Source organism: Lagenorhynchus albirostris, chromosome 11 (genome assembly GCF_949774975.1).
Source record: "Lagenorhynchus albirostris chromosome 11, mLagAlb1.1, whole genome shotgun sequence".
NCBI lineage: Eukaryota > Metazoa > Chordata > Mammalia > Artiodactyla > Delphinidae > Lagenorhynchus > Lagenorhynchus albirostris.
Genome location: NC_083105.1, coordinates 86,493,035 through 86,515,910, shown reverse-complemented (window position 1 = coordinate 86,515,910; position 22,876 = coordinate 86,493,035). Strand labels below are relative to the sequence as shown.

At 34.0% G+C, this 22,876-nt stretch overlaps 1 protein-coding gene across 13 annotated transcripts in view; it reads right to left on the bottom strand.

The window, feature by feature from the left end:
* The window catches only part of C2CD5 (C2 calcium dependent domain containing 5), an 82,721-nt gene that overhangs the window by 45,123 nt on the left and 14,722 nt on the right, over nucleotides 1–22,876 (bottom strand). For 7 of the 13 annotated variants that reach the window (XR_009543570.1, XR_009543571.1, XM_060166724.1 and 4 more), the window contains exons 6-11: nucleotides 22,058–22,213; nucleotides 21,018–21,216; nucleotides 15,668–15,819; nucleotides 12,348–12,539; nucleotides 10,607–10,692; nucleotides 2,939–3,047 (exon numbers count right to left, since the gene is read on the bottom strand). Coding sequence is in view for 11 of the 13 variants with exons in the window: in XM_060166724.1 (XP_060022707.1) it covers nucleotides 2,939–3,047; nucleotides 10,607–10,692; nucleotides 12,348–12,539; nucleotides 15,668–15,819; nucleotides 21,018–21,216; nucleotides 22,058–22,213 (894 nt within the window). In the remaining 2 variants the exon portion in view is untranslated. Of the gene's footprint in view, nucleotides 1–2,938; nucleotides 3,048–10,606; nucleotides 10,693–12,347; nucleotides 12,540–15,667; nucleotides 15,820–16,804; nucleotides 16,900–21,017; nucleotides 21,217–22,057; nucleotides 22,214–22,876 lie in introns of those variants that run through there. The other 6 variants (XM_060166728.1, XM_060166729.1, XM_060166732.1 and 3 more) reach the window with 2 other exon arrangements.

Genomic DNA, 22,876 nt, shown 5'->3' with positions numbered 1-22,876 from the left:
TCATTTTAGTTAACACATTTTTGTTTGCCATTTCCATGGAGATTACAAAAGTTATCACATATGTATTGCAAAATGTATCTGTATAACTGAATTGACATTAAGCCTATTTAATCTAGAACATTTCTAAAAACTTCACTGAGCTGCCATAATTTTTGTCAGCATATGTAGTACTGAATGACCATTAAAATACCTGAATTGAAACTATTCCAGTCTAGCAGTTTGTAAGATCTTGTGTTACCCATAATTCCGACAAAGGCTGAGTTCAAAACAGCAAGTTAGTAGATCAGTTTTAGGTGCAGAATAGTAAGAAAAAAACAAAAAACACTACAAATAAGAACACAATTGACAACACCACTTGACAGGAACTAGAAAGACACAGACAGCAGAGTTAATAAGAAGTAGAAATAGATAGAGAAGAAGGAACATGCTATCATAATCTAACATTAACTAAAGTCTAATTAAAGATAATTACCTTTTCAAAACCACCCCACTCTTTCCCTTATTGTATGACCCTGTTTGCTTAATATTTAAAAAGAGGAAGTTCTAAAAGAAATAACTCCAAAATAACAACCCATATAGTAGGTGGTTGTGATTTTAAAATTAAGACTTTTCCTTTTACACGCAGTGTGAAAAGAAAATTTCCCATATTCACTAGTCAAAAAATAGCTGCAAGATTCATCTGAGAGTCCAATACAGCACTTTTAACATTAGCACATGCACCTCATCCATCATAATTTTCTCTCGGCAGAGTAACTCAGTGTCATAAAATTAATACAACATCATTATGGTAGATGCTAACTGAGTTTTAACATTCAGCTCTTTTCAAAATTAAAATTTTTTTCATAAATAATTATTTAAGGGGCCTGGAGATTAAGAAAATGTTAAGCAAATGTTCCTTTTTAATGCATAATACACATACAAAAAACACAATGCAAAGAATGTGATAACTATATCAAAATAATATAATAACTCGACCATTAGACTATGTAATTGATTTGTGTTTAACTGAAAATAAAACAAAACTGAAATACAACTTACATAACATTAAAGTATTTATATGTATATGCCCACAATCTTCTGGGAAATAAAACATTAGTAACTGAGAATTTCTCCATGTGAATTGAAAAAATATTCTGATAGAGAAGGAAAGGAAGAGAATGGATGAGCTGTAGTTACAATACACAAAATATATTCTGTAATAAGGAAGGATTTGTGTTTTCTTCCCTGGGTCTGGATTCTTACATTTCTTACACAGCTAGAATAAACTGGCAAGTATGGAAAACCCCCAAAAGCAGTTGTTGTTGTTTTTAAGTAATGCCATGTAAAATATGGCTCTCTACTTAAACTTAGTTAAGTAACCTTCATATGTTCTCCCAGACTCTACAGCTTACTCAGAGTATGTGGAAGCAATGATGACATCAAAATGTTTTCAATAAACAGAAGACATCACCAACAACTGAATATATTCCTGAATTTTTGGAGCTACTAGATCCATGGGTAGGTGCCGTCTATCAAAATATTTGAGTCAAGGGTCCACAGAAACACAGGTAACTTGGCCTTGGGTCACCCAGTTAATGTCAAGTATTAACTCAGTATTTCCTTGCACTTTCCAAATAATTCAAGTTCCTAAACACATAGATATGAAACTTGGCATAGTCCTCAATGTCTCAATCCAGTAAACTGGCCTCAGTCTAAACATGCCTTTTAATTACTGCAGAATACGCAAATACTACATGAAGATAAGATCTTAGATTGACTCAAAAAGTAAGGAACAGGGAAAAAAAAATAAACGAGAGAAGAAAAAGAGAAGACTGGTGCTTAAAAGATGTATTTGCTCAGCTTTAGAGTTAAATAATCCTAGCTAGTCTTGCTTTTCTGAAATCCTGTTCAGGGTCTAGAAAAATTCCATTCTGCTTAACTCAAATGACATTAAACCATAGGACACAGATTAAATTTCTTAAAAATCTAAAGGAATGGTAATGCTCTGTATCCTCAAAATCACTATTTGTGTTTTGCATACAATAATTTCAAAGCATTTTTCTTTTTTATATAGCTGTCGGTACAAGCCCCAGGAAGAGGTTACTGGAAATGACAATTTAAAATTTTCAAAAACATATCTGATATGTGCCAAGTAAGAATATTAATATAACTTCAGGTTTAAGGTATGTCATCAAAATAATAAGTGATTTGAGCAAGTTATTGGGCATCTAGTCAATGAGAGATGTGAGAACAGAGTCCATAGGAAAGTTCCTACCATACTTATCATGCTTATTTTAGGTTTAGCAAAATCATCAAAGCATTTTTAGTCCAAGGGCTTGAAATTACTAGGACTTCCATGCCTCTTCTCTTTTATAATCAAGACCCCGTGTTTTAAAGAAGTGAGCTGTTATTTTTTCTTGTTCACTTATATGGAACAAATAGCTACATAAAAGAAACCAAGGACCCAAAGAGAATAGTTGCCTTTTTTAAACTCTTACGGTACTCTACACAATGTTTACAATTACATTTTAAAAGAATACTTCTTTTATGAATAAGGAAATTACTCAAAATCCATAAAGAATTATTGCTAGTGAAAAGAATTAACATCTTAAGCTAATGGCCACAATGATCAAATTGTAAAATTTGTTATCTGCATGGGTCAAAGAAAATAATAGCTGACTCAAAAGTGACTTAAGGATTCCCTCAAAGTGATACATACACCTTGGCCAAAGATGAATCAAGATTTGTTCTGCATACAAACGTTAACTAAAATATATACTTAGTTTAATTATTTTTAATTAAGATTACTGCAAATATTTTAGAGCAACGTGCGTCAGTTCATACTTTCTTTGTCATTCTTCTTTCTGGATAGATCTGGCTTAAAAAATTATAAAAATCAATGTTAATAATCACAATGTAAGTAAATGAAACATCGAAAACAAACTTCTAAAGAACATACCAGGATTGTGGATACGATCCAAAAGCTTCACAGAGCGTGCACTAACAACTCCCCCGACATGCACGAGGAATCCAGGAGGAAACGCCGTCAAGGTAAAAAATGGAAATTCCTAGTAGAAAGAACGGGGGAAGAAAACTGACCATGTGTGAAGTACAAAAAATGTGCTTATTAAAAAGCTTGCCATAAGGAAATGAATTTACCCCTTACAAAAGGCTACCAATTATGCATTACAGATGCTTTGTAATTAAAAGTTTTCTTGGATGTTAGAGCTCTAAATCCATTTTCCCACATGTTATACAAAGTCCGAACACTCTTTTTATCAATTCTAAATGAGAAAAAAAACGTTCTCAGAGTTCCAAATTAAGATATTTGAACAGGGGGCTTCCGTGGCGGCCCAGTGGGTGGGACTCCTCGCTCTCACTGCTGAGAGCCCGGGTTCAATCCCTCGCCGGGGAACTAAGATCCCACAAGCCACACGGCATGGCCCAAAAAAAAAGGTATTTGAACACACTCTTCCTTCCTCGCAATCTCCTATTCTGATGCAAGGTGGCAATGAGACAGGAGGGCGGGGGGGAATCTGCCTGCCCCGCTACCCCACATCTACTTCTCAGTGGGCGTAGACTATCCCTCAACACACATACCCTATCCCGGGCTACCAGTAAAGACTGAAGGTCTGGGGCAGGAGATGGAAAAGAATGTGGGACTCAGGGAGGAGGAGACAGAGATGAGCAGATCAGGTTAAGAGCTACATAGAAAGGTGAAGAGAAGAGCCAATGTCAAGTTCAGGTGGGCAGAGAATCATTGTGTGAGATTATTTTCTCTATTAACATGGGGGCAGCAGGAAAAAAATGTAAAAACATAAATGCGTATTAAGGAAGGGGAGAGGTATGCAGATGACAGTAAGGCGGGCAATAAAATTCTACAAGTTCTTTTAGGCTTTATTCTCCCCTTCTCTCTCAAGGATATCAAACTTGTCAATTTAGAGACAAAGAGAAGCATGCAAGAGAGAAATGGCAAAGCAGAGAAAGGAAATTCAGTGAAACAACACCCAGAAAGAGAGGGGAGTTCCTGTGGTTGCCCAAATACAGAAGCCTCTCGCGTTGTACAAATTGGATGCAAGTAAGGGAAACTTAATATCCAACCTGTCTAGCTGCAAGATTAATGTAGCTCACTTAACCAGAAGCCACTTACCAGTAGCCTCAGCTATTCAGAACATAACTGAGAACTGGAAAATAAACAAAACAGGGCCCTCAACAGTCAAAAGAACTGTTAGTTCCAAGTACTAAACTTCAGGTACTTCATTCATAAGAGATCCCCACAGACCATATTCATATGATGATATATGGTAATTATAAATGTATAATGTTAGGAACATATTCTAAAATCTATTGGTATCTTTTTTTCTGGACCCACAGCAGATTAAATGCAGCAAATAAAAGCTGGGAGATAAAGAATATTACTAGAAGCAGGCACATTAAAAACAGCAAGATTACTGATTGTCTGCTTAAAGCATGGAGAATACGAACTGACCAAAGCATAATTCACACAGCATAGCAACTTGGAGCCATTTACCACAGAGGCAAACAGTCCTGCACACCTCAATAACTCATGAGATACAGTATTAAAAAATATGTGTGTGCATGTGTGTGTGTACATACAAACACATACATATTTAGAAATAAATTCATTTGAATTTAAAAGTAATCTTTAACAAGGGCAAGAAAAACCTAGGCTATACAAAAAGGAGTAAAAAAACAGTCAATGGAAGTGGACAGGTTTGGCCCAGCTGATAGGAAGAGGAAGAGGAAGAGAAGGGAGACGACGGGAGGAGAATTTTACTTAAAAGTATTATAAAATGGTTAGTCAAGATAGCTCCTTATTTCCATCTAAATTTTTTAAAATATAAGTTTTAAATGAGGAATGTACAGGTAAGCTTATGTTACTGGAAACTTTAGTATTTTACCTAATAAGTTAGATCTCTAAGGTTTTTCAATTTTAAGAATACGGAAGTTTTTAAATTTCCTCAAACTACTGTGGCCAAGTATAAAAAAACACTTTACACTTAATCTTGATAGTTAACATTTTAAATATTCTGGGTAAGAGACACTGAAAATGAAAATTTTGTAAGCTAAATGGAAAACAGTACTTCCACCAAAAATTGAGAAATAAATTAGGTAAATTCCATGCTGGAAACCATCTGCATATAAGATTTCAGATAAGTATGAAAAAAATGAACCTAAATGATTTCTCTATTCAGGATTCTTTGACTCTTCTCCCCAGATTTCAGAAGATGGGATAAAGGGACAGGAGGGAAAGCATCACTCTAGAGCCGGTCACAGCAGAAAATGTAGGGGAATGGCTGCTCAAAGAGGCGGAGACCCACGCTACCAACTTAAACTCTGTCCTAACTGTCCCCAGTTCATCCAGCACACTCCCTCAGTTTAACACACAAAATTTAACCTGCAATTAAAATGACATCGTTAATCAACCCAAACTAGCATCTTCAGACAATTCTCTCAGAAGAGCTACTGCCAGTATCTCAGCTGACTGTTAAATACCTACCCCCCACTACCATCACCAATGACTACTATGGAGCACTTAGAGTGTGCCAGTCCTACGCACAGTAGCTTAAAACTATGCTTCACAATCCTTCCCACACCCTGAGACAGAGGTACTATCATCTCCGTGTTTCAGGTCAAAAACTGAGATGAAGAGGGCTTAGGTTCTCTCTGAACCACAGACTTTATCACCTGGCTTCTTGCCATTTCTGGTTAAAACACTGAGTTAAAGAATTGATCTTAATCTCTAGTCCGTTACTACACCTGATGAATCTATAGGTTCTCTTTCACTGAAAAGGACAGCCTCCTTAAGATCAGCCCAAGCACACCCTGCTTTCAATGTCCAGATGGGAATGCCAGGGACTACAGAAGACATTTTCTCTGGAAAGCCCTTATATTAAAAATATCCTGGTGGTTAAGAATCCGCCTGCCAATGCAAGGGACACGGGTTCGAGCCCTGGTCCGGGAAGATCCCACATGCCACAGAGCAACTAAGCCCCTGTGCCACAACTACTGAGCCTGTGCTCTAGAGCCCGCGAGCCACAACTACTAAGCCTGCGTGCCACAACTACTGAAGCCCGCGCGCCTAGAGCCCGTGCTCCACAACAAGAGAAGCCACCACAATAAGAAGCCCACACACCGCAACCAAGAGTAGCCCCTCAGTCTCTTCAATAAGTGATGCTGGGAAAACCGGATACCTACATGCAAAAGAAGGAAATTAGAACATTCTCTAACACCACACACAAAAATAAACTCAAAATGGATTAAAGACCTAAATGTAAGGCTGGATACTATACAACTCTTAGAGGAAAACGTAGGCATAATACGCTATGACATAAATCACAGCAAGATCTTTTTCGATCCACCTCCTTGAGAAATGGAAATAAAAACAAAAATAAACAAATGGGACCTAATGAAACTTAAAAGCTTTTGCAGAGCAAAGGAAACCATAAACAAAACGAAAAGACAGCCCTCAGAATGGGAGAAAATATTTGCAAATGAAGCAACCGACAAGGGATTAACCTCCAAAATATACAAACAGCTCATGCAGCTCAATATTAAAAAAACAAAAACAAAAAACCCAATGAAAAAATGGGTGGGAGATCTAAATAGACATTTCTCCAAAGAAGACATAAAGATGGTTAAAAAGCACATGAAAAGATGCTCAACATCACTAGTTATTAGAGAAATGCAAATCAAAACTATAATGAGGTGTCACCTCACACAGGTAAGAATGACCATCATCAAAAAATCTACAAACAATAAATGCTGGAGAAGGTGTGGGGAAAAGGGAACCCTCTTGCACTGTTGGTGGGAATGCAAAAATAGCAAATACAAATATAGCAAAATACAGCTACTATGGAGAATAGTATGGAGGTTCCTTAAAAAACTAAATATAGAAGTACCATATGATCCAGCAATCCCACTCCTGGGCATATACCCAGAGAAAACCATAATTCGAAAAGCTACATGCAACCTAGTGGTAATTGCAGTGGTATTCATAATAGCCAAGACATGGAAGCGACCTAAATGTCCATTGATAGAGGAATGGATAAAGAAGATGTGGTATATATATACAATGAAATATTACTCCACCATAGAAAAGAACAAAATAATGCCATTTGCAGCAACATGGATGGACCTAGAGATTGTTATACTGGGTGAAGTAAGTCAGACAGAGAAAGGCAAATATCATATGATATTGCTTATACATGGAATCTAAAAAAAGGCTACAAATGAACTTATCTACAAAACCGAAATAGAGCTACAGATGTATAAAATAAACTTATGGTTTACCGGGCGGTAAGGGAGGGGGGAGGTTAAAATTGGGAGATTGGGATTGACAGATACACACTACTGTATATAAATTAGATAACTAATAAGGACCTACTGTATAGCACAGGGAACTCTACTCAATACTCTGTAATGGCTTATATGGGAAAAGAATCTAAGAGTGGATATAGGTATATGATAACTGATTCACTTTGCTGTACAGCAGAAATTAATACAACGTTGTAAATCAATTATACCCCAATAAATATTTAAAAAAAAAAAGAGTAGCCCCTGCTCACTGCAACTAAAGAAAGCCCATGTGCAGCAACGACGACCCAACACAGCCATAAATAAATAAATAAATACATACATACATACATACATACATACATTTTAAAAAAAAATCTTGCCCTGTGGAGCCTAGATAAGACTTCATATGTTGATACTTTGACATAAGCCAAGTACATGCAGCATAAATCATTTAACAGCATGTGCTCAAAGACAGGCTAGTTGAAAATTCTGAGAACAAAATGGATTTTTTTTTTTAAGATTTAAATAGGATTTTTCTTAGAAGATATTTAAGCAATTTTTTTTTGAAATCAGAGATTCTTTTTATTATCTCAAGATACCAGAGTAAACTTTCTAGATATAAAACTCCATGCCAGGTTCCTACTATGATTTATTATATAATTTTATCCCCACTTCTAAATGATAATTTGTCAAAAGACTTTGCTTTATATCTAAGTTTCCCAAAGTTAAAGAAAGTTTCTTTCTTTAAATGGAAGACTCCATGGTAAAATACATTTGGGAAATACTAGGTTAAACTAAGTCAATTAGGTTTCTTTATTGAAGAAAAATATACATCCCGGAATCTAAAAAGTAACTTCATTTTTCTTACAAGTGAAAAAAAAATCATATTGAAAAAATAAATCTATTTGCTTTACAGCAAACAGTTCATAGGCAGAACCTAAATCTAAATAAAAGTTTTATCTCTATTTCTCATCTTCCAGTAATCTGATACCCGTTACCAAGATCTTGTCAACTTATTTTTTAATGCTTTTGTGAGAGAAAAAAAATAATAACACTTTTATTTTTGAGAACTGCTACTTGAATAACTCATAAAATAAAAAATGATGGACAAATAAAGCTTCTCTTTTCCATAAGAAAAAAAAAGCCATATAATTTATTAAAGGTAGCAAGGGGTAGAAATGAGTATTTTAAAATGAATATATAAAATGGTAAGTAGATCATGTGTTCAATTTGATCGAGTGTTCAACTTGGCAGAGTTAAGGCATATCTGTACACATACAGGGAGAATTCTTCATACTTCTATACATATTTTTCCCAAACTAATGGCAACCACAGGTAAATGGGAAAGCCAAACAAGATAATGCTTTTTCTATTATTACGTACACAGGGTAGAGAGGGAGGCTCACAAATTCAAGTAACTGCCACTGCAAGGTTCGGTAATGTAAATATATTGCCAATTGAGGCTTTATAAAGTTGTAAATGAAAACTGTAGCTCTCCACACCTTTGCTGTTAATGCCACGAGGATTATCTAGTAATGTATGCCCAATATGTTAATGTGTCCAAAATTTTAAGAATTTTTGAAAGCATATTTGAAAACATAAATATTATCCAAACTAAATCCAAAACAATTTTCATTGATTAGTATTTTTTTTTGTTTTAAAGCTAGGTGCTCTTCAAACTTCTTAGTACGCAGAGTAAAGTCATGGGCTTAACATACAAGCAAAATCTCATTATAGCAAACGTCAAGGGAATTCAAGTTTTTCTGTTCCTGTGAATTCTAGAATGGTAATTAGATTACAGGAAATATTCCTAGTGTACAGGACTCGAGAGAGTGTAAAACTGGGAGTAGGGAGGCGGTAAGAGCTCTCTGGCCTAAAAACTGTAAGTGACACACACCTTTATTTGACCTTCTTCCCCATGTTGTTAGTCTATGTTTGCTTTCAATGCACAGTCTGAATGTTTAGGTGGGCTACTTGATGGCCTGGTTGGTATGCCTGCCAGATGTGAGAGTAGCTGAAAGACAACTGCTGCCTGACAGAGCATAAGGCAAAGAACTAGGTATTGCTAAAGTCCCATCGCTCTGTTTGTTCAGCTCTGTTCTCTGGAGCCTCGTCTAAAAACCAAACAGTGCGTACACAGATACTTTCAGCACTAGGAAAGAAAGTCTAAAAAAATTACTTATTGTACTGTTTATAATAATAGGATCTGAAAAACACTCTTCTCAAAAGTCAACCTCTAGAAAAGAAATACCTTTGGTTTATAAAATACACCCTTTTACAGCCATTCACTATGTTTCTTTTATTTTAATTTAATGCTAGTATAAAATGGAACATGTAAAAGAAAATTCTGTAAATGCTTATAACTTCCAAATCAGACATAATGAAAGCTATGGAACTGTGCCTTAAAATAACTGACATGACATATAAAATCATGCACTGTATTAGTTAAGTAGAAAAAAAAATGAGCCTCATAGTGCTATTAAATTAAAAAAAGAAAACTTTGAATTATGAAAAGAAAAAAAGCTGGCAACATTTGTTAACAGCTTAAATAAAATTTAAATGATCAAGATTCAAACTACAAAAGCTACCGATACATGAAATAGGTTCTCACACAGGTTCAGAAACATACCCGCCTCCTACAGAACCTATGAGGTGATCCTCCCTTAGCAATGAAGTTTATACAAAAAAATAAAAAGAGAAAATCATCCCAAAACTTTAACTATTCATTGTTCCATACAACATATTTAATAAAACAAATTTATAGTAATTAAAAGTGATGTATTCACATACTGAACAACCATATTATCTATGTTAATCTGTAGAAATATGGAATCTGCATTTCTTAACCCCAAGGACATTGGCCAATGATAAAAATTATCTCAGAAAATAAATATATTAATATACTAAAGAATTATTTTTAATATAACATCAATAAAATTTTTTCTAGAAAATTATCTATTTTCTTTTACATACTATAACTTTAATGTAAAATCAGAAATGATTTCATCATTCAATGGATAGTTCCAAATAGATTATTTCTAATATAATATTGGAAGACAAAACAAAAATATTTATAGAATTATTCCAAATTAAAAGTAATTATTCATAAATGAATTACTCTGATACCTTAAATATATTTTGGATTGAAATTACAGTATTATAGATACATGACCAAAACTAGTTTATAAAAACAAGTTTATAAAATAAACTTATTATAAAATTATAAAAATAAGTTATAAGAACATGGAAGCATGATAATAAAATCATATTAACAGTGTAAGAATAAAGAATGTTGAGTGACTCTTACCCTCTGTTCCAATGCTGACTGAGTCTGTTGTCTTAATAGAGCTTTAAAGGGCCCCCCTTCTTTTCCAGCACTACCACTTCCCATTCCTACAGAACATCAGTACATAAATAACAACCAAAAAACAACTAGAGAAACAGACAGTTTAATTGCATTCATCTTCATAAATATCATGAGTCAAAATCTGTTAAAAAGAATCCAAACATTTAAAGTATTTGTGATGGCAACTAAGCACATATTTTACTTTTTTTATTCACAAAGTTTTCTTTAGAAGCAAGATGCCAAAGTCCTACTGATCACAGCAAGCTCTGGACTTAATTTGTTCTAAAAATCATTTATAAAATTATATTAAGGTGATAAATTTTTATATAATATTCAATTTTAAAAGCTGAATCTTCTAATAAAAAATAATCAATATAATACCAATTATTTATACCATGCTAACAATTTAAGAGTACTAAAAGAAATAAGAGAAAATTAAATGTTTGTTTAAAAGTAAATATATAGAGGGAAAAAGCACTAATTGGGCTTATCTAAAATATTCTAAAATTCTCTAAAGAGCATGAATAATTTCAGGCAATTCTGAAATATAGTCACATCTATTTTCTGATAATTTCCCATTCCTAAACATAACATTCATGACAAAACAGTATTAATAGTCATATCATAGTTTTCAACACTCGTTTGCAAAAATTAACATAAAGAGTTTTTTTAAAAAACCAGAGGCATATAATAGACACCTCACAAATGTACACAGTCATGGATGAAAGAATTACATTTCCCAAGCTCTTAGATGTATTTTTTTAAAGGTTTAATTTTAAATTTCTTTCCCTATCTTAGTTTATTCTTTTGATAATACTAATAGACCAATTATGGTCAAAGAATTATAGAAAGCAGGGGACAGGTGAGAAGCCAGTACTCTACAAACTAGAGTTTATAGTTTAGTCCCACCTTTTAAAACTGAAGATACATGCAGGCAGATTTACTATGTACGATGACTTAAAAAAGGAACTAATTTACTTTTACATTTTTAGCTGTTCTTGGATAAGGAAACAAAAGTTAGCATGTGTATAGTCCCATTCTGTTCTTTAAAAATAAAAAAGAAATGTATTTTTCTTGTAGTAACCTAAATGTAATTTTTAGAGACTATACAATACTAAACACAGAAATGAAACTAAGATTTTTATATGAAGCATATTGAAAGCCATAAAATAAAACGTAATTTTGTAGAGATAAATGAAATATCAGAAAATAGAGCAGAATAACTTGAAAATTAATGTAACGGACAGAAAAAAAATGGATAATGAAAGAATATCACCAAAATGAGACTTAAACTGATTCAAACAGAATAATTTACTAATGTAACCATATGGTTTAGCAACATGATGGTATAGGTCCAACACGAATGGAGTTGGTGTGAAGGGAAAGAAAGTAAAGCATCTAAAACAGAAACTCTGGTAATGAGAATCTAAAAATTATTGGAAATATGCAGATCTACGTGTCCTTAGACATATAATTTTTAATACATAAAATTCTTTTAGCAGAATATTCATAATTATCCATCAAGTAATCCTCAATCATGTCCTCATAATAATTCTAACCATTAAACTCTGTCTGCCAATAAGAAAAATAAGAGTACATCCTGTGTAAAATACCCAATACTTCTATATGGTATGAAATAATTAATTTTTTCAAAGATGATTTAAAATAAAGGGATTAAAAAGCTGACATAATATGATCCTACCAGAAGCAGCCAGGAACAGCTCTTCACTGAAAGAAACACTTTTCCTCAGAACTGGGCTGACAAGGCTAGAAGGATGAGGGGGAAGGCTAGATTCCGAGAGGAGAAGACAGGACTTTTTAAGATGAAGGGAACCACAAGAGAGAGAGGGGGAGCTGGGACACAGGTAAATCCTAGCCCCCTGTGGGTAAGGTGCTGTGGAGGAAAGTAGCAGAGAAAAGTTGCAGATTCAGAAGATGACCAGAAAATGCAGGATAAGGAAAGCAATGATGAAGCAAAACATAACAGTAGAAATGAACTGTAAAATGCATACACAAATCAAGTAAGCATATGAAGTCATCAGCAAGATCATCTATTCAACATAATATAAATAAAAGGCAGAGTCTAAAATTCAACAAAACCTTTACAAACTCTGCACTCATTAAAAATTTTTAAATCACTAACATAGGATTTTATGCCATTCTAATTACTTTTAGCTGACTTTCCTGCCATTTTTTGCTTAAGGCTGTGTAAAGCTAAAATGTACCACATTTTTTAAAGCCAGAAATTTGTTGTCTCAAATATAAAAACTTACTCAAAGTGGTAAAAGTATAGTTCTTCAAATGTTATTAACTAAAACATACCACTTATGAGTATTTTACTTGAACACCCATTCAAAAAAAATCAACACTTGCTACCACATTAGGCAGATAGTCGCCATTAAGTTTAAATAAATAATATATTAACTTCTTTCTGTCCATCTTTGAGATGTACATTAATGATTTTCTTTTTCCTCTAAAATTTTAAATATGCAAATCCTATCACAGTACTGTTTATATTTACAAAGATTTGAGTACCTAAGAGCCAAAGAAATACCCTCTGGATCACAAAAAACATACATGGGGCTTCCCTGGTGGCGCAGTGGTTGAGAGTCCGCCTGCCGATGCAGGGGAGACGGGTTCGTGCCCCGGTCCGGGAAGATCCCACATGCCGCGGAGCGGCTGCGCCCGTGAGCCATGGCCGCTGAGCCTGCGCGTCCGGAGCCTGTGCTCCGCAACGGGAGAGGCCACAACAGTGAGAGGCCCGCGTACCGCAAAAAAAAAAAAAAAAAAAAAAAAAAAAAAAAAAAAAAAAAATACATGGTAAAAAGCCTGACCAAAAAAAGTAAAAACTGGCTTGAGTCAGGTGTCACATCAATATCCTAACACTAGAATTCTAAAATTCCACTCCTACTAGTTGAATACTTGAAAAAAAAAGAAAATAAAACCTTGTAAAATGTCAAAAATTAGACTCTATAAAAATATTTAAATCAATATGAAATTTTTTAAAAACCCATCTGAAGACCCATCTGAAGGTGGGTGATAGCTTTAACTACAAACAGAAAAACAACTTTCTCAGTCTAAGTTTTATTAACTTCATTCTATTTTTTTGGCTCTCCAATTTACCTATAATAAATCAATCATAAACAACTAATCTATCATGAAATACATGCTGAACTACAGCTCTAGGAACTTTAGAACATTCATAATTTTGCCACTTTAAATCTCCATGAGAAACAGCAATGCTCCTCAGGAGTATTCGAAGATATTTTTGGGACCCATGATAAGGCCAAACAACTAAAAATTGTTAATATCCTATAAATATGCGATTGAGGTATTGAATAGTTATAGTAAAACAAAATGATTAATTTAGCGACAGCTTATAAATGTAGAAATACATGAGAATAATAACTCTTTTGTAAGTTAATTTTTAAAAACTAAAAATTTGGAGCTAGAAAATAAAATGCAAAAAAGTTTTCATTGATAGTACAATTGATTGCCTACTAGAAAGCTAAGGGAAGAGAAGTCTCTTTCAGTTAATTTATTACTTCACAATCTTCTTTAGACTTGGCTTTTCTGGTGAATGAAAAAAAAGAAACAGAAAGACCAAGGAAATACTTTCAAAAATGTGTCTGTAGTATGGCAAAAAAAAGGAAGGTAAGAAATACTGAAAAGTGACCTGGAATACACAAATAAACAACCAGTGGACAAAGCCTCAAAAATATGTTTAAGAAAACTTACTCTTCAAATGCTATCCTAGGTTTTTATTGTTTTCATTGTTATGAATTTCAAGGCCAGAACCTCAGCCTTTATTTAAAAACAAAACAAAAAACCCACTTCACTACAATTTCAATGGTTCAGTTTTTATGACACAAATCTGGTGAAGATGCCATATTCCAAAGCATCCATTACTATCAAATATCACATTATTTTAAGTTGTTATTTATAATTATACATGTAAAAATAAAGCAATTATTTTCAAAGAATTAGGTGTTAATAATTATCTTCTTTACATTTTGTGACTACATTTATAAAAACAGATATTATGTCTATAGGATTTTTAAAAATGCCCTTTCTTTACTTTGGAAGTAGTGCTGGTTCTTTTCATTGTTTTCGTAAAATCTGGGGTCATTTTCTAAATCTCTTGTCTAACACAAAAATAAAGTTATTAAAGATGATAAATTAAAAATAATGCAAATAAACTAGGCAAAATGTTTTCATCAATCTGGCAAGGAAACTCCCAGACAAAAATGCTATTTGCAAAAATTGCAAACTATTAACTTTTAAATGTTTTATTTTTTATTTTTCTTAAGAATAATAATTCAATGACTTAAATAAGCTAATTCTATTTTAAGGAGTAAGAAACTAATTTGATTTTTTTAATCAGTTTTTATCATAAAACATATTCACAAAAACTCAGAGATTAACAAAATACAAATAGGAGAGGGAAAAATTATAAATTTCATACCCTGGCAAATATGCAAGAATAAGTAAAGCAAAAATGCTATTTTCTAACCTAGAGAGTAAGACTAGCAAAACCAAATATTTTAAATAATAAGCTAGTAAATAGATATATGTACTCCAAAATAACCAAATCAGTTGTAAGATTTTTTTCTTAATAAAATCTTAGAATTAAATTCCAAAATAGAAACAATGAATTCAAAAATGCTTATACTGCATGAGGAATTGGATTGCAAGCTACTAGTGTTATTTTCTATCCAAATGCTTTACGATGTTATTCCTCTTAATTTGAGCATGAAATGGAAAATGACTACATGCAAAAATAAATTCTGGCCTTCTTATCTACGCTATGATTAAATCAACAAAATGTTGCTCTCTGAACAAGATAACTTCTGAACTACACAAAATTTTCACATTTTAATTGTAGTAACTGAAAATGATCAGTATTCACATTATCTTTTAACTTAAATGCCAAAAACAGGAAGAAAGGCTTGGATGGAAAGCTAATAAGGAACATAAACAAATTTGGAAAAAAAAGAGAAAAAGTGAGTGGAAGTGCCTTACCAGTTTTGGGTGTCAAACTCAAATCTGTATCAGAAGAAGAGGACTGTCGACTGTAGGACTTGGAAGGTGAAAAGGAATAAGTTTGGTTTTTCAGAGGGGTTGAGGGTCCTGATGAGTGAGTATTGGGATTGGGATCTTCATTGAAGGGAATCCTGCCAGAAGAAGGTGGAGAAATATTAAGTAATCATGTGCCAAAGGACTTGACGGAGGCAGCATGATCTAAACACCAGGAAAGTATTGGGGCAGGGCCAGCAGTCATTTCTTAAGTGTGGAGCTGGGTATGAGGCCAAAGACATCCAATTGCTGTTTAACCATTCATCATTCTCCAGATAAGTAATTATCTGCCTTGAAACAGTTAATAAGCCAAGTAAAAAAGCAAACAGCATGAAATGGCAGACTAAGGGGGTAAAAAAACATTAAAAGAATAAACAAAAAGAATAAATACATGAATAAAAATATTTTCAAACAAACAATGCTTTTTTAAGTTACGAAAGAAAAAATGATGACTGCAAATGGTGTGTGTAAATATTCACAATATTTTTTATATTTGCACACACAGATATCTTGAAAAGAAAAACATGTTTCCTTATCCTATAGCATCAAGAGTGCCACAGCTAAAAACACAGCAGAGTGGAAAATGAATATAGGCTACACAGAAACATTGCATTTTATGCAGAAGAGTCGCTTACCTGTTTTCCAACAGCTCTCTTCCACAGAATGAAACAGACCCTACTGTTACAAGTTTTGTATATAAAGAAAATAAGCAAATCAGAAGCTTTGGCAGCTATGTCACTTAGAGTCCAATCATCAATTTTATTTCTAACCAAATGCAGAAATAATGGCAAAAATACATACTGGAGGATTCTCCTAAAAACTCACAGTATACATATACAAGATAGGGTTCTTAGAGGATCTATGGAAGAGACTTTGGAAGCTGGAAGAACACTTTCACTTCCATGTAGTTAGAGCCTCTGCGGCGGCTAAATACAGGATTTCTTCAGTGCCACTGGACTACGAGTGAGAAAAGGAGGAAGCAAAGACTTGTGGTACCTGCCTACGCTACCTGCCTGCCTGCCCTCTGCAGCCACTCTGCCCGTGGCCTGCTTCCCCAGCTCTGGAGTCTGAGCAGTCTCGTACCAGTATAGATGAGAGTGGGAACAGACACAGAGAAGTTCTGAGTAAGTCGTGAGCCAGTAGCAGTATGAATTGGGCTGTTGTGAGTCGAGCGGCATCCATGGCTTGGAGGATGAACCAGCGGAGACCTGAGGGAATTTGTGGTCAAAGTGGAAGAAAAGAAAACAATACATACAAGAGATAGCAAAGTTATGTTAAAATAATTTCAAAGGAGCTTGTAGTTAGGGAGCAGGAATTATTTTTTAATCCCTAGCATGCACAAAACAAGTTGAGATAAAAAAGAAGAGCTAAATATTAATTTGTTAAGAAATAGTTACAAAGAATCTGATTAATAAATTAGGAATGTGAATAAGAAAAATAGCAAGCAGAACTGCCAGTGGAATTAAATAAGAAAAAGATTAAAATTTGGATTTTCAGTTACTTTAAAATGTTTGCTATTATTCTGATCACCACAGAGCTTACTAAACAATATTTCAGGAAGAAAACACACATAAAAATGAAAAGCCAAATATGATGTTCTTACACTACTTTGAAACTGAGATATGAATAACTGCTGATATATTTTTCTACAAAGGAAGTTTAACAGAACTGTTTCTGTCTAGCATATCAAGACAGAGTTATATAAGAATATGAAAATGACAGCATAAAGAGAAATGAGTGAATTGAATTAATATAAGTAGATCCAATTATTCCATATTTCAGCACCCCAAGTATATAGCTTAAAACCAGGTTACACTGGGAACAAAACAAAGCAAAGGGACACCGCTTTAAAAAAAAAAACATTAATTAAGCAATATAATGACTTTTGTGTAGCTTTCAAACAGAATAGATTATTAAACTTAAACAGAATTTAGTTAAACTACATTCTAAATTGAAATTGTGTAAGATATCAACTAACATCCTGCAATAGATCACATCTATGCACATGTAAAGGATACTTAGACCAGATACACTTAGACCAGAAACATACATCTATGGCACTTAAATTTTCACAAAGAAATTTAGCTGAAAGAGCATAGTTATAGTGGATGGGGAAAAAAAGGTATATTATATAATTAAGAATCCTAGACTTCATATTAGCAACTATTTCATTGTGCAATGCCTTCCCTTATGCACAATGAGGGGAAATGAATTAAGTCACTACACTGAAAAACTACCATACTCCCATTTTTTAGAATTCAAAGTAAAAGTAATCGAGAGCCCAACTTTTCCTGGCCTTTTTTCCTTTTCCGCTGCCCAGTGAACATTCCCAATAATCACAATTTATCAAGATCCAAACATGAGTTTTCGTTAACTGGCAATAATGGTCTTTTAAAGACCATCTACTTTCTGAAAATATCACTGCTTTTACTATAGGACAAATGTTTCTGCTTTTGTTGCTAATTTAATTTTTTAAAGTGTTTAACTGGTAAAAATCAAATATCTCACTGGTGACTAATTTCTACACAAGCAACTGGGTGAGGTTTTATTTTTGTTTTTTCTTTCTCTGTTGAAGTAAGTGGCTAATGGAGTTAAAAAGTCTAAGAATCAGTGCCGTACAGAGGAGAAACTATGACTAATGTCTCCTAGACTTTTTTTTTAAATTAGAGAATCAATAAACCATATTTAAATGCACTTTCTACCATCAAGATAGTTCAGCTAGGAAACACCAAAGAGCTTTATACTCCGTAATACACTAAATATCTAAAAGGAAAACACAAACTGATGGAGCAGAACACACCATTAATAAAAGTAAAATAAAATGAACATCATTAAGTGTTCAAATTATGACATCAAATTAAAATCCAAGTACAATGGAGAGAGCATCACCATAATGTATTCTTTGAGTCCTAATTCTTATCAATCTCCTTGCATGAAAGGTTGCCTTACAAGAATACCCTAGTGGTATTTCTAACATTAAATCTATTCAGGCAGGAACATAATCCAAACTACCTTATCAAATCCCTGTCTAGAATCAACAATGTTAAAATTAAAAACCAAAATAATTATAATCAGGTGACTCATAAAACAATTTTAAACTAGTGCCCAAATTGATTCATTAACAAAAATACAAAGAAGCTGGTTGAAATAAAGCAGCCTGAGGTTTTGTTTTTGTTTTTTTAAATAACATGACTTATGCAGTTATATGCCATTAGGAAATCTTAATGAAGCCACTTAAATTCTTCATGGTGTGAATAGCTCACAATTTAAGGCAAATGGCTACAACAAAATTAGAAAAAGAAAACTTAGACAAGCTCAGATTTACATAATGTTCGCCTTCCTGAATGAAGGCGAAATGTATTCCCCTACCATCCATATGTCACTTTAAGGCACCAACAGGTACTGCAGCTTTCTTTCCACTAAGTAACTCAGTGAAAAGAGGAAAACTTCAGACATCACAATTGCAAAGGCCAAGCCCCTTCAGGCAGTACAGATAAAGCTGGAGGGTGGCAGAAGGAAGAGGGACCCAGCTCTTTACTTAAATTTGCTACGGAAAGAGAAAAAAACCCTAAATCCCTCAAAAAGTTATACCTGCAATCTGACTTTACCTGTAGCAGAAGGCAGTTCATATCTTTTTTAAGACAGATTTTAAATGGAAGATAAAGCAAATTCACTCAATAAATCATTTAAAACATTTCACTTATCAATATATTTCCAAATAAAATTAGAAAATATATGTAATACTGTGCTCCCTCTTGTGACTAAAATTTAACCCAAATAACTAAAGGCCAGCAGAAAGGAACAATTAAACAAAAAGAAAAAGTTGATAAAGAATCTCACTTTTACATAGACTGTTTGAAAAAAAAAATTGTGATTGCTTTCTAGGCAACCTCTCTTGACTACTGCTGAACTGGGAAACATTTTGGGTTTTCTGACTACAGAACTCTGACCTCCTGATGATAAAAGACAGAGGTCAGCACACTATATACAGTACAGGCCAAAATCCATCCTGCCATCTGATTCGAAAATAATTAAGTTTTATTGGAACAAAGACACACTCATTTATTTGCATACTATTGACGGCTGCTTTCATGCAACATCTGCAGAGTTGAGTCCTTGCTATTTCCATTCCGGTAATTTACCAAAGAAGTTTGTTGACCCTTGATCTAGAAGAATCTCTAGAGCAATGATTCTCAATGGAAGTACCATTGGCATTTAGTATGGAACAAGTCTTTGTTGTACAGAGTTGTCCCTAGCTGTGTGGGACAGTCAGCATTTCTGGTCCCCAATAGAATCATCCTGCTCACCCCAAGCATTACGACAGAAAATTTTCATTTCAAGCATTCTTTGTTGATAGCACCACCAACACCATGTTGAGAATCTCTGCCTTAGGCACAAACGATGACACATTAGCCAAATGGAGCCAACAGAAATGTTCTGTTGGATCACAAATACTTTTTTAAAAAAATGTAAGAGTTTAAATTCCTTTAGATCAAGATTGGCAAACTCCTTTTTTTTTTTTTTTGGTAAACAAACATAAAAACTATATGGCCAGTGCTTGAAATATTAACTATCTGGCCTTTTACAGAAAAAGTCTGCCAACATCTGCTTTATGCAGTCCCCAGTATTCTCTATTATACCCAATTATTTTATTTATATAAACTACTTGGCCTCTGTAGACACTGGAGTTTGAGACCCCTGCACAGGTCAATCTTTCCTGCTTTCTATACTATGTTGCTAATGATAGGCATAATTGGATTATCAGATATAGGGTATTAAGCATTCCCCAGACAACAAGTAAAATTCTTCAGAATGCATAAGCTTTAGATAAACAGTGTCTAAAGATGTGGACCAAGTTTAATTTTATATTACTTAATTTGAATTTCATGACAGTATAAATATTAGGAATATCTAAATAGTTTTAAGCTTCAAATTTTGATAGTCATCTCTGATAAGAAAACTGCTGCAGGAAAAAATGTATGTTGAACAACTCTACTAAAATGTTTCAAATCAGGGCTTCCCTGGTGACGCAGTGGTTGAGAGTCCGCCTGCCGATGCAGGGGACACGGGTTCGTGCCCTGGTCTGGGAAGACCCCACATGCCGCAGAGCGGCTGGGCCCATAAGCCATGGCCGCTGAGCCTGCGCGTCCGGAGCCTGTGCTCCACAGCGGGAGAGGCCACAACAGTGAGAGGCCCGCGTACCGCAAAAAAAAAAAAAAAAATTTTCAAATCAAATGAAAATATGTAGACAAAAGATAAAAAGCTCCATAAGAACAATTCATCGATTCATACTTACTCCTTCATTTCTTTGGACGGGGAATTACATGCAGGAAGGAATGCTGCTGGGCTACTTAATTTATCCAGTGTACACGCTGTTCCTATGGCTCGTACCACTAACCCAGATTCGCCTTCCAGATCAAAGCACTGTAAGTACCCAACAACTGCATTTCCTCTCATTTCAAGCACTTTCAAGCCAATCTTCCTCTGCAGTTCACCTACAAAAAAAGGAAGAAAACACAGTCGGCCTCTTATCTGCATGTTGCATAGTACAAAGCTGGACATGGTGGTAATAGGAAAGAGTCCAGAAAATCACAGATTATTTAATATATTAAGTGTAACATTATGTTAAATATAACATTTGCATGTATTTATAAATATTAAATATAATTAACATGTTAATATAAGTATAAATATATTTCTATTTTCTATTTAAATACATAAATTTATTATAAACATTTGTACTTATTAAATATAACGTATTTATTATCTGATATATCTGTGTGAGTGTGTGTGTGTGTATGTATGTATGCGTGAGTGTATATATACACTCACACATATGTACATAATAAATACAAACTTTAGATGGAAATAAGTTCTTCAAAGGAAAATAAAGAAAAGTAATGGGGTAAGAGTGGCGGGGGAGTAGGGGTAAAAGGAGGTACAAGTTGTCAGAGAAGGACTATGAAAAGGCAACATTTAAACAAAACACCTTAGAGAGATTACCTAAGCTCTGACAACAAATAAACACTCCAAGGAGGAAAACTAGAACTCAGTTTCCTACTCCTTGTTCAGGGCATTTTCTACCATGCCACTTCATAAGCCCAATTTCCTTTTACTACCTAGTTAAGAACTATAAGCTTCTGATTCAGATTTTGTCTTGTTATAAGATGGCAATGCACATGTGTTCAGGAGGACGGGGCCAGGGATAGGGAATCAGTCAGTTAACAATTCATAGTCTTCATTGTAAAGTTTTAGTAGCATGTCAAAAGGAAGTGAAGAATTTTGGAGGATTAAGTCAATCAGCCATGAAGTTTTTTGTTTTTTTTTTTTAAATACCTGACATTAAAGAAATGAGTCTCTGTCTGGCCTCGTTTGATGCCCTTGGTGTGCGAATTCGATCAATCCATTGATATTCTGGGTCTTCGTTGACCACAAGTTCTTCTACAAATCCATGAATTATTACAGCTCTATAGCACTTTGGAATAGATGTCGCTGTTAAAAAAAATTATCTATTATGCTTCTCTTTATCACAAGGCTAAATTTAACTTTTTAAAAATGTACAACTAAGTTCTTACCTTTTGGATACATAGTACAAGAACATCTTTTACTGTGATAACCTCAATGCAATCATAATTATACTTTCAATCAAACAGTCTTCTAAGTTCCATTTTATTCTTAGAAATAATCATTTTCCTTCATGAGGCCTCTTGCCTTTCTCAAGTAAGCACAGTAAGATATAAACTGTATTTTTATAATTTAGAAAACAGCTACAGACCATCTTAAATAGCGTTCAATACGAAGTGTAAAAAAGTCAAAATTAAAGTGAGCCAGCTGATATTATATAAGAAATCAGAAAGCAGATAATGAATACCAAAACACTCTAATCATTGGAAGCCCTTTGAAAAAGTTCTGCACACCACATACTGCAGCCTTAAAAACCAAGCCATTACCTTTCTGACATAATCTGAGAAGTCATACAGGCCTGTAGTTTCTAATAATTCATGGTTATAAGGCCAATTGGTTCAGTAGTCACTATACTACTTAATAGACTCATTCAATACATAGAACAACAAATGTCACTGGATTTATTAAAAAGGGGAGAATGTGAGAACATCTATACCAAACTATATGCATGCCTTGAAACTAACTCCACTA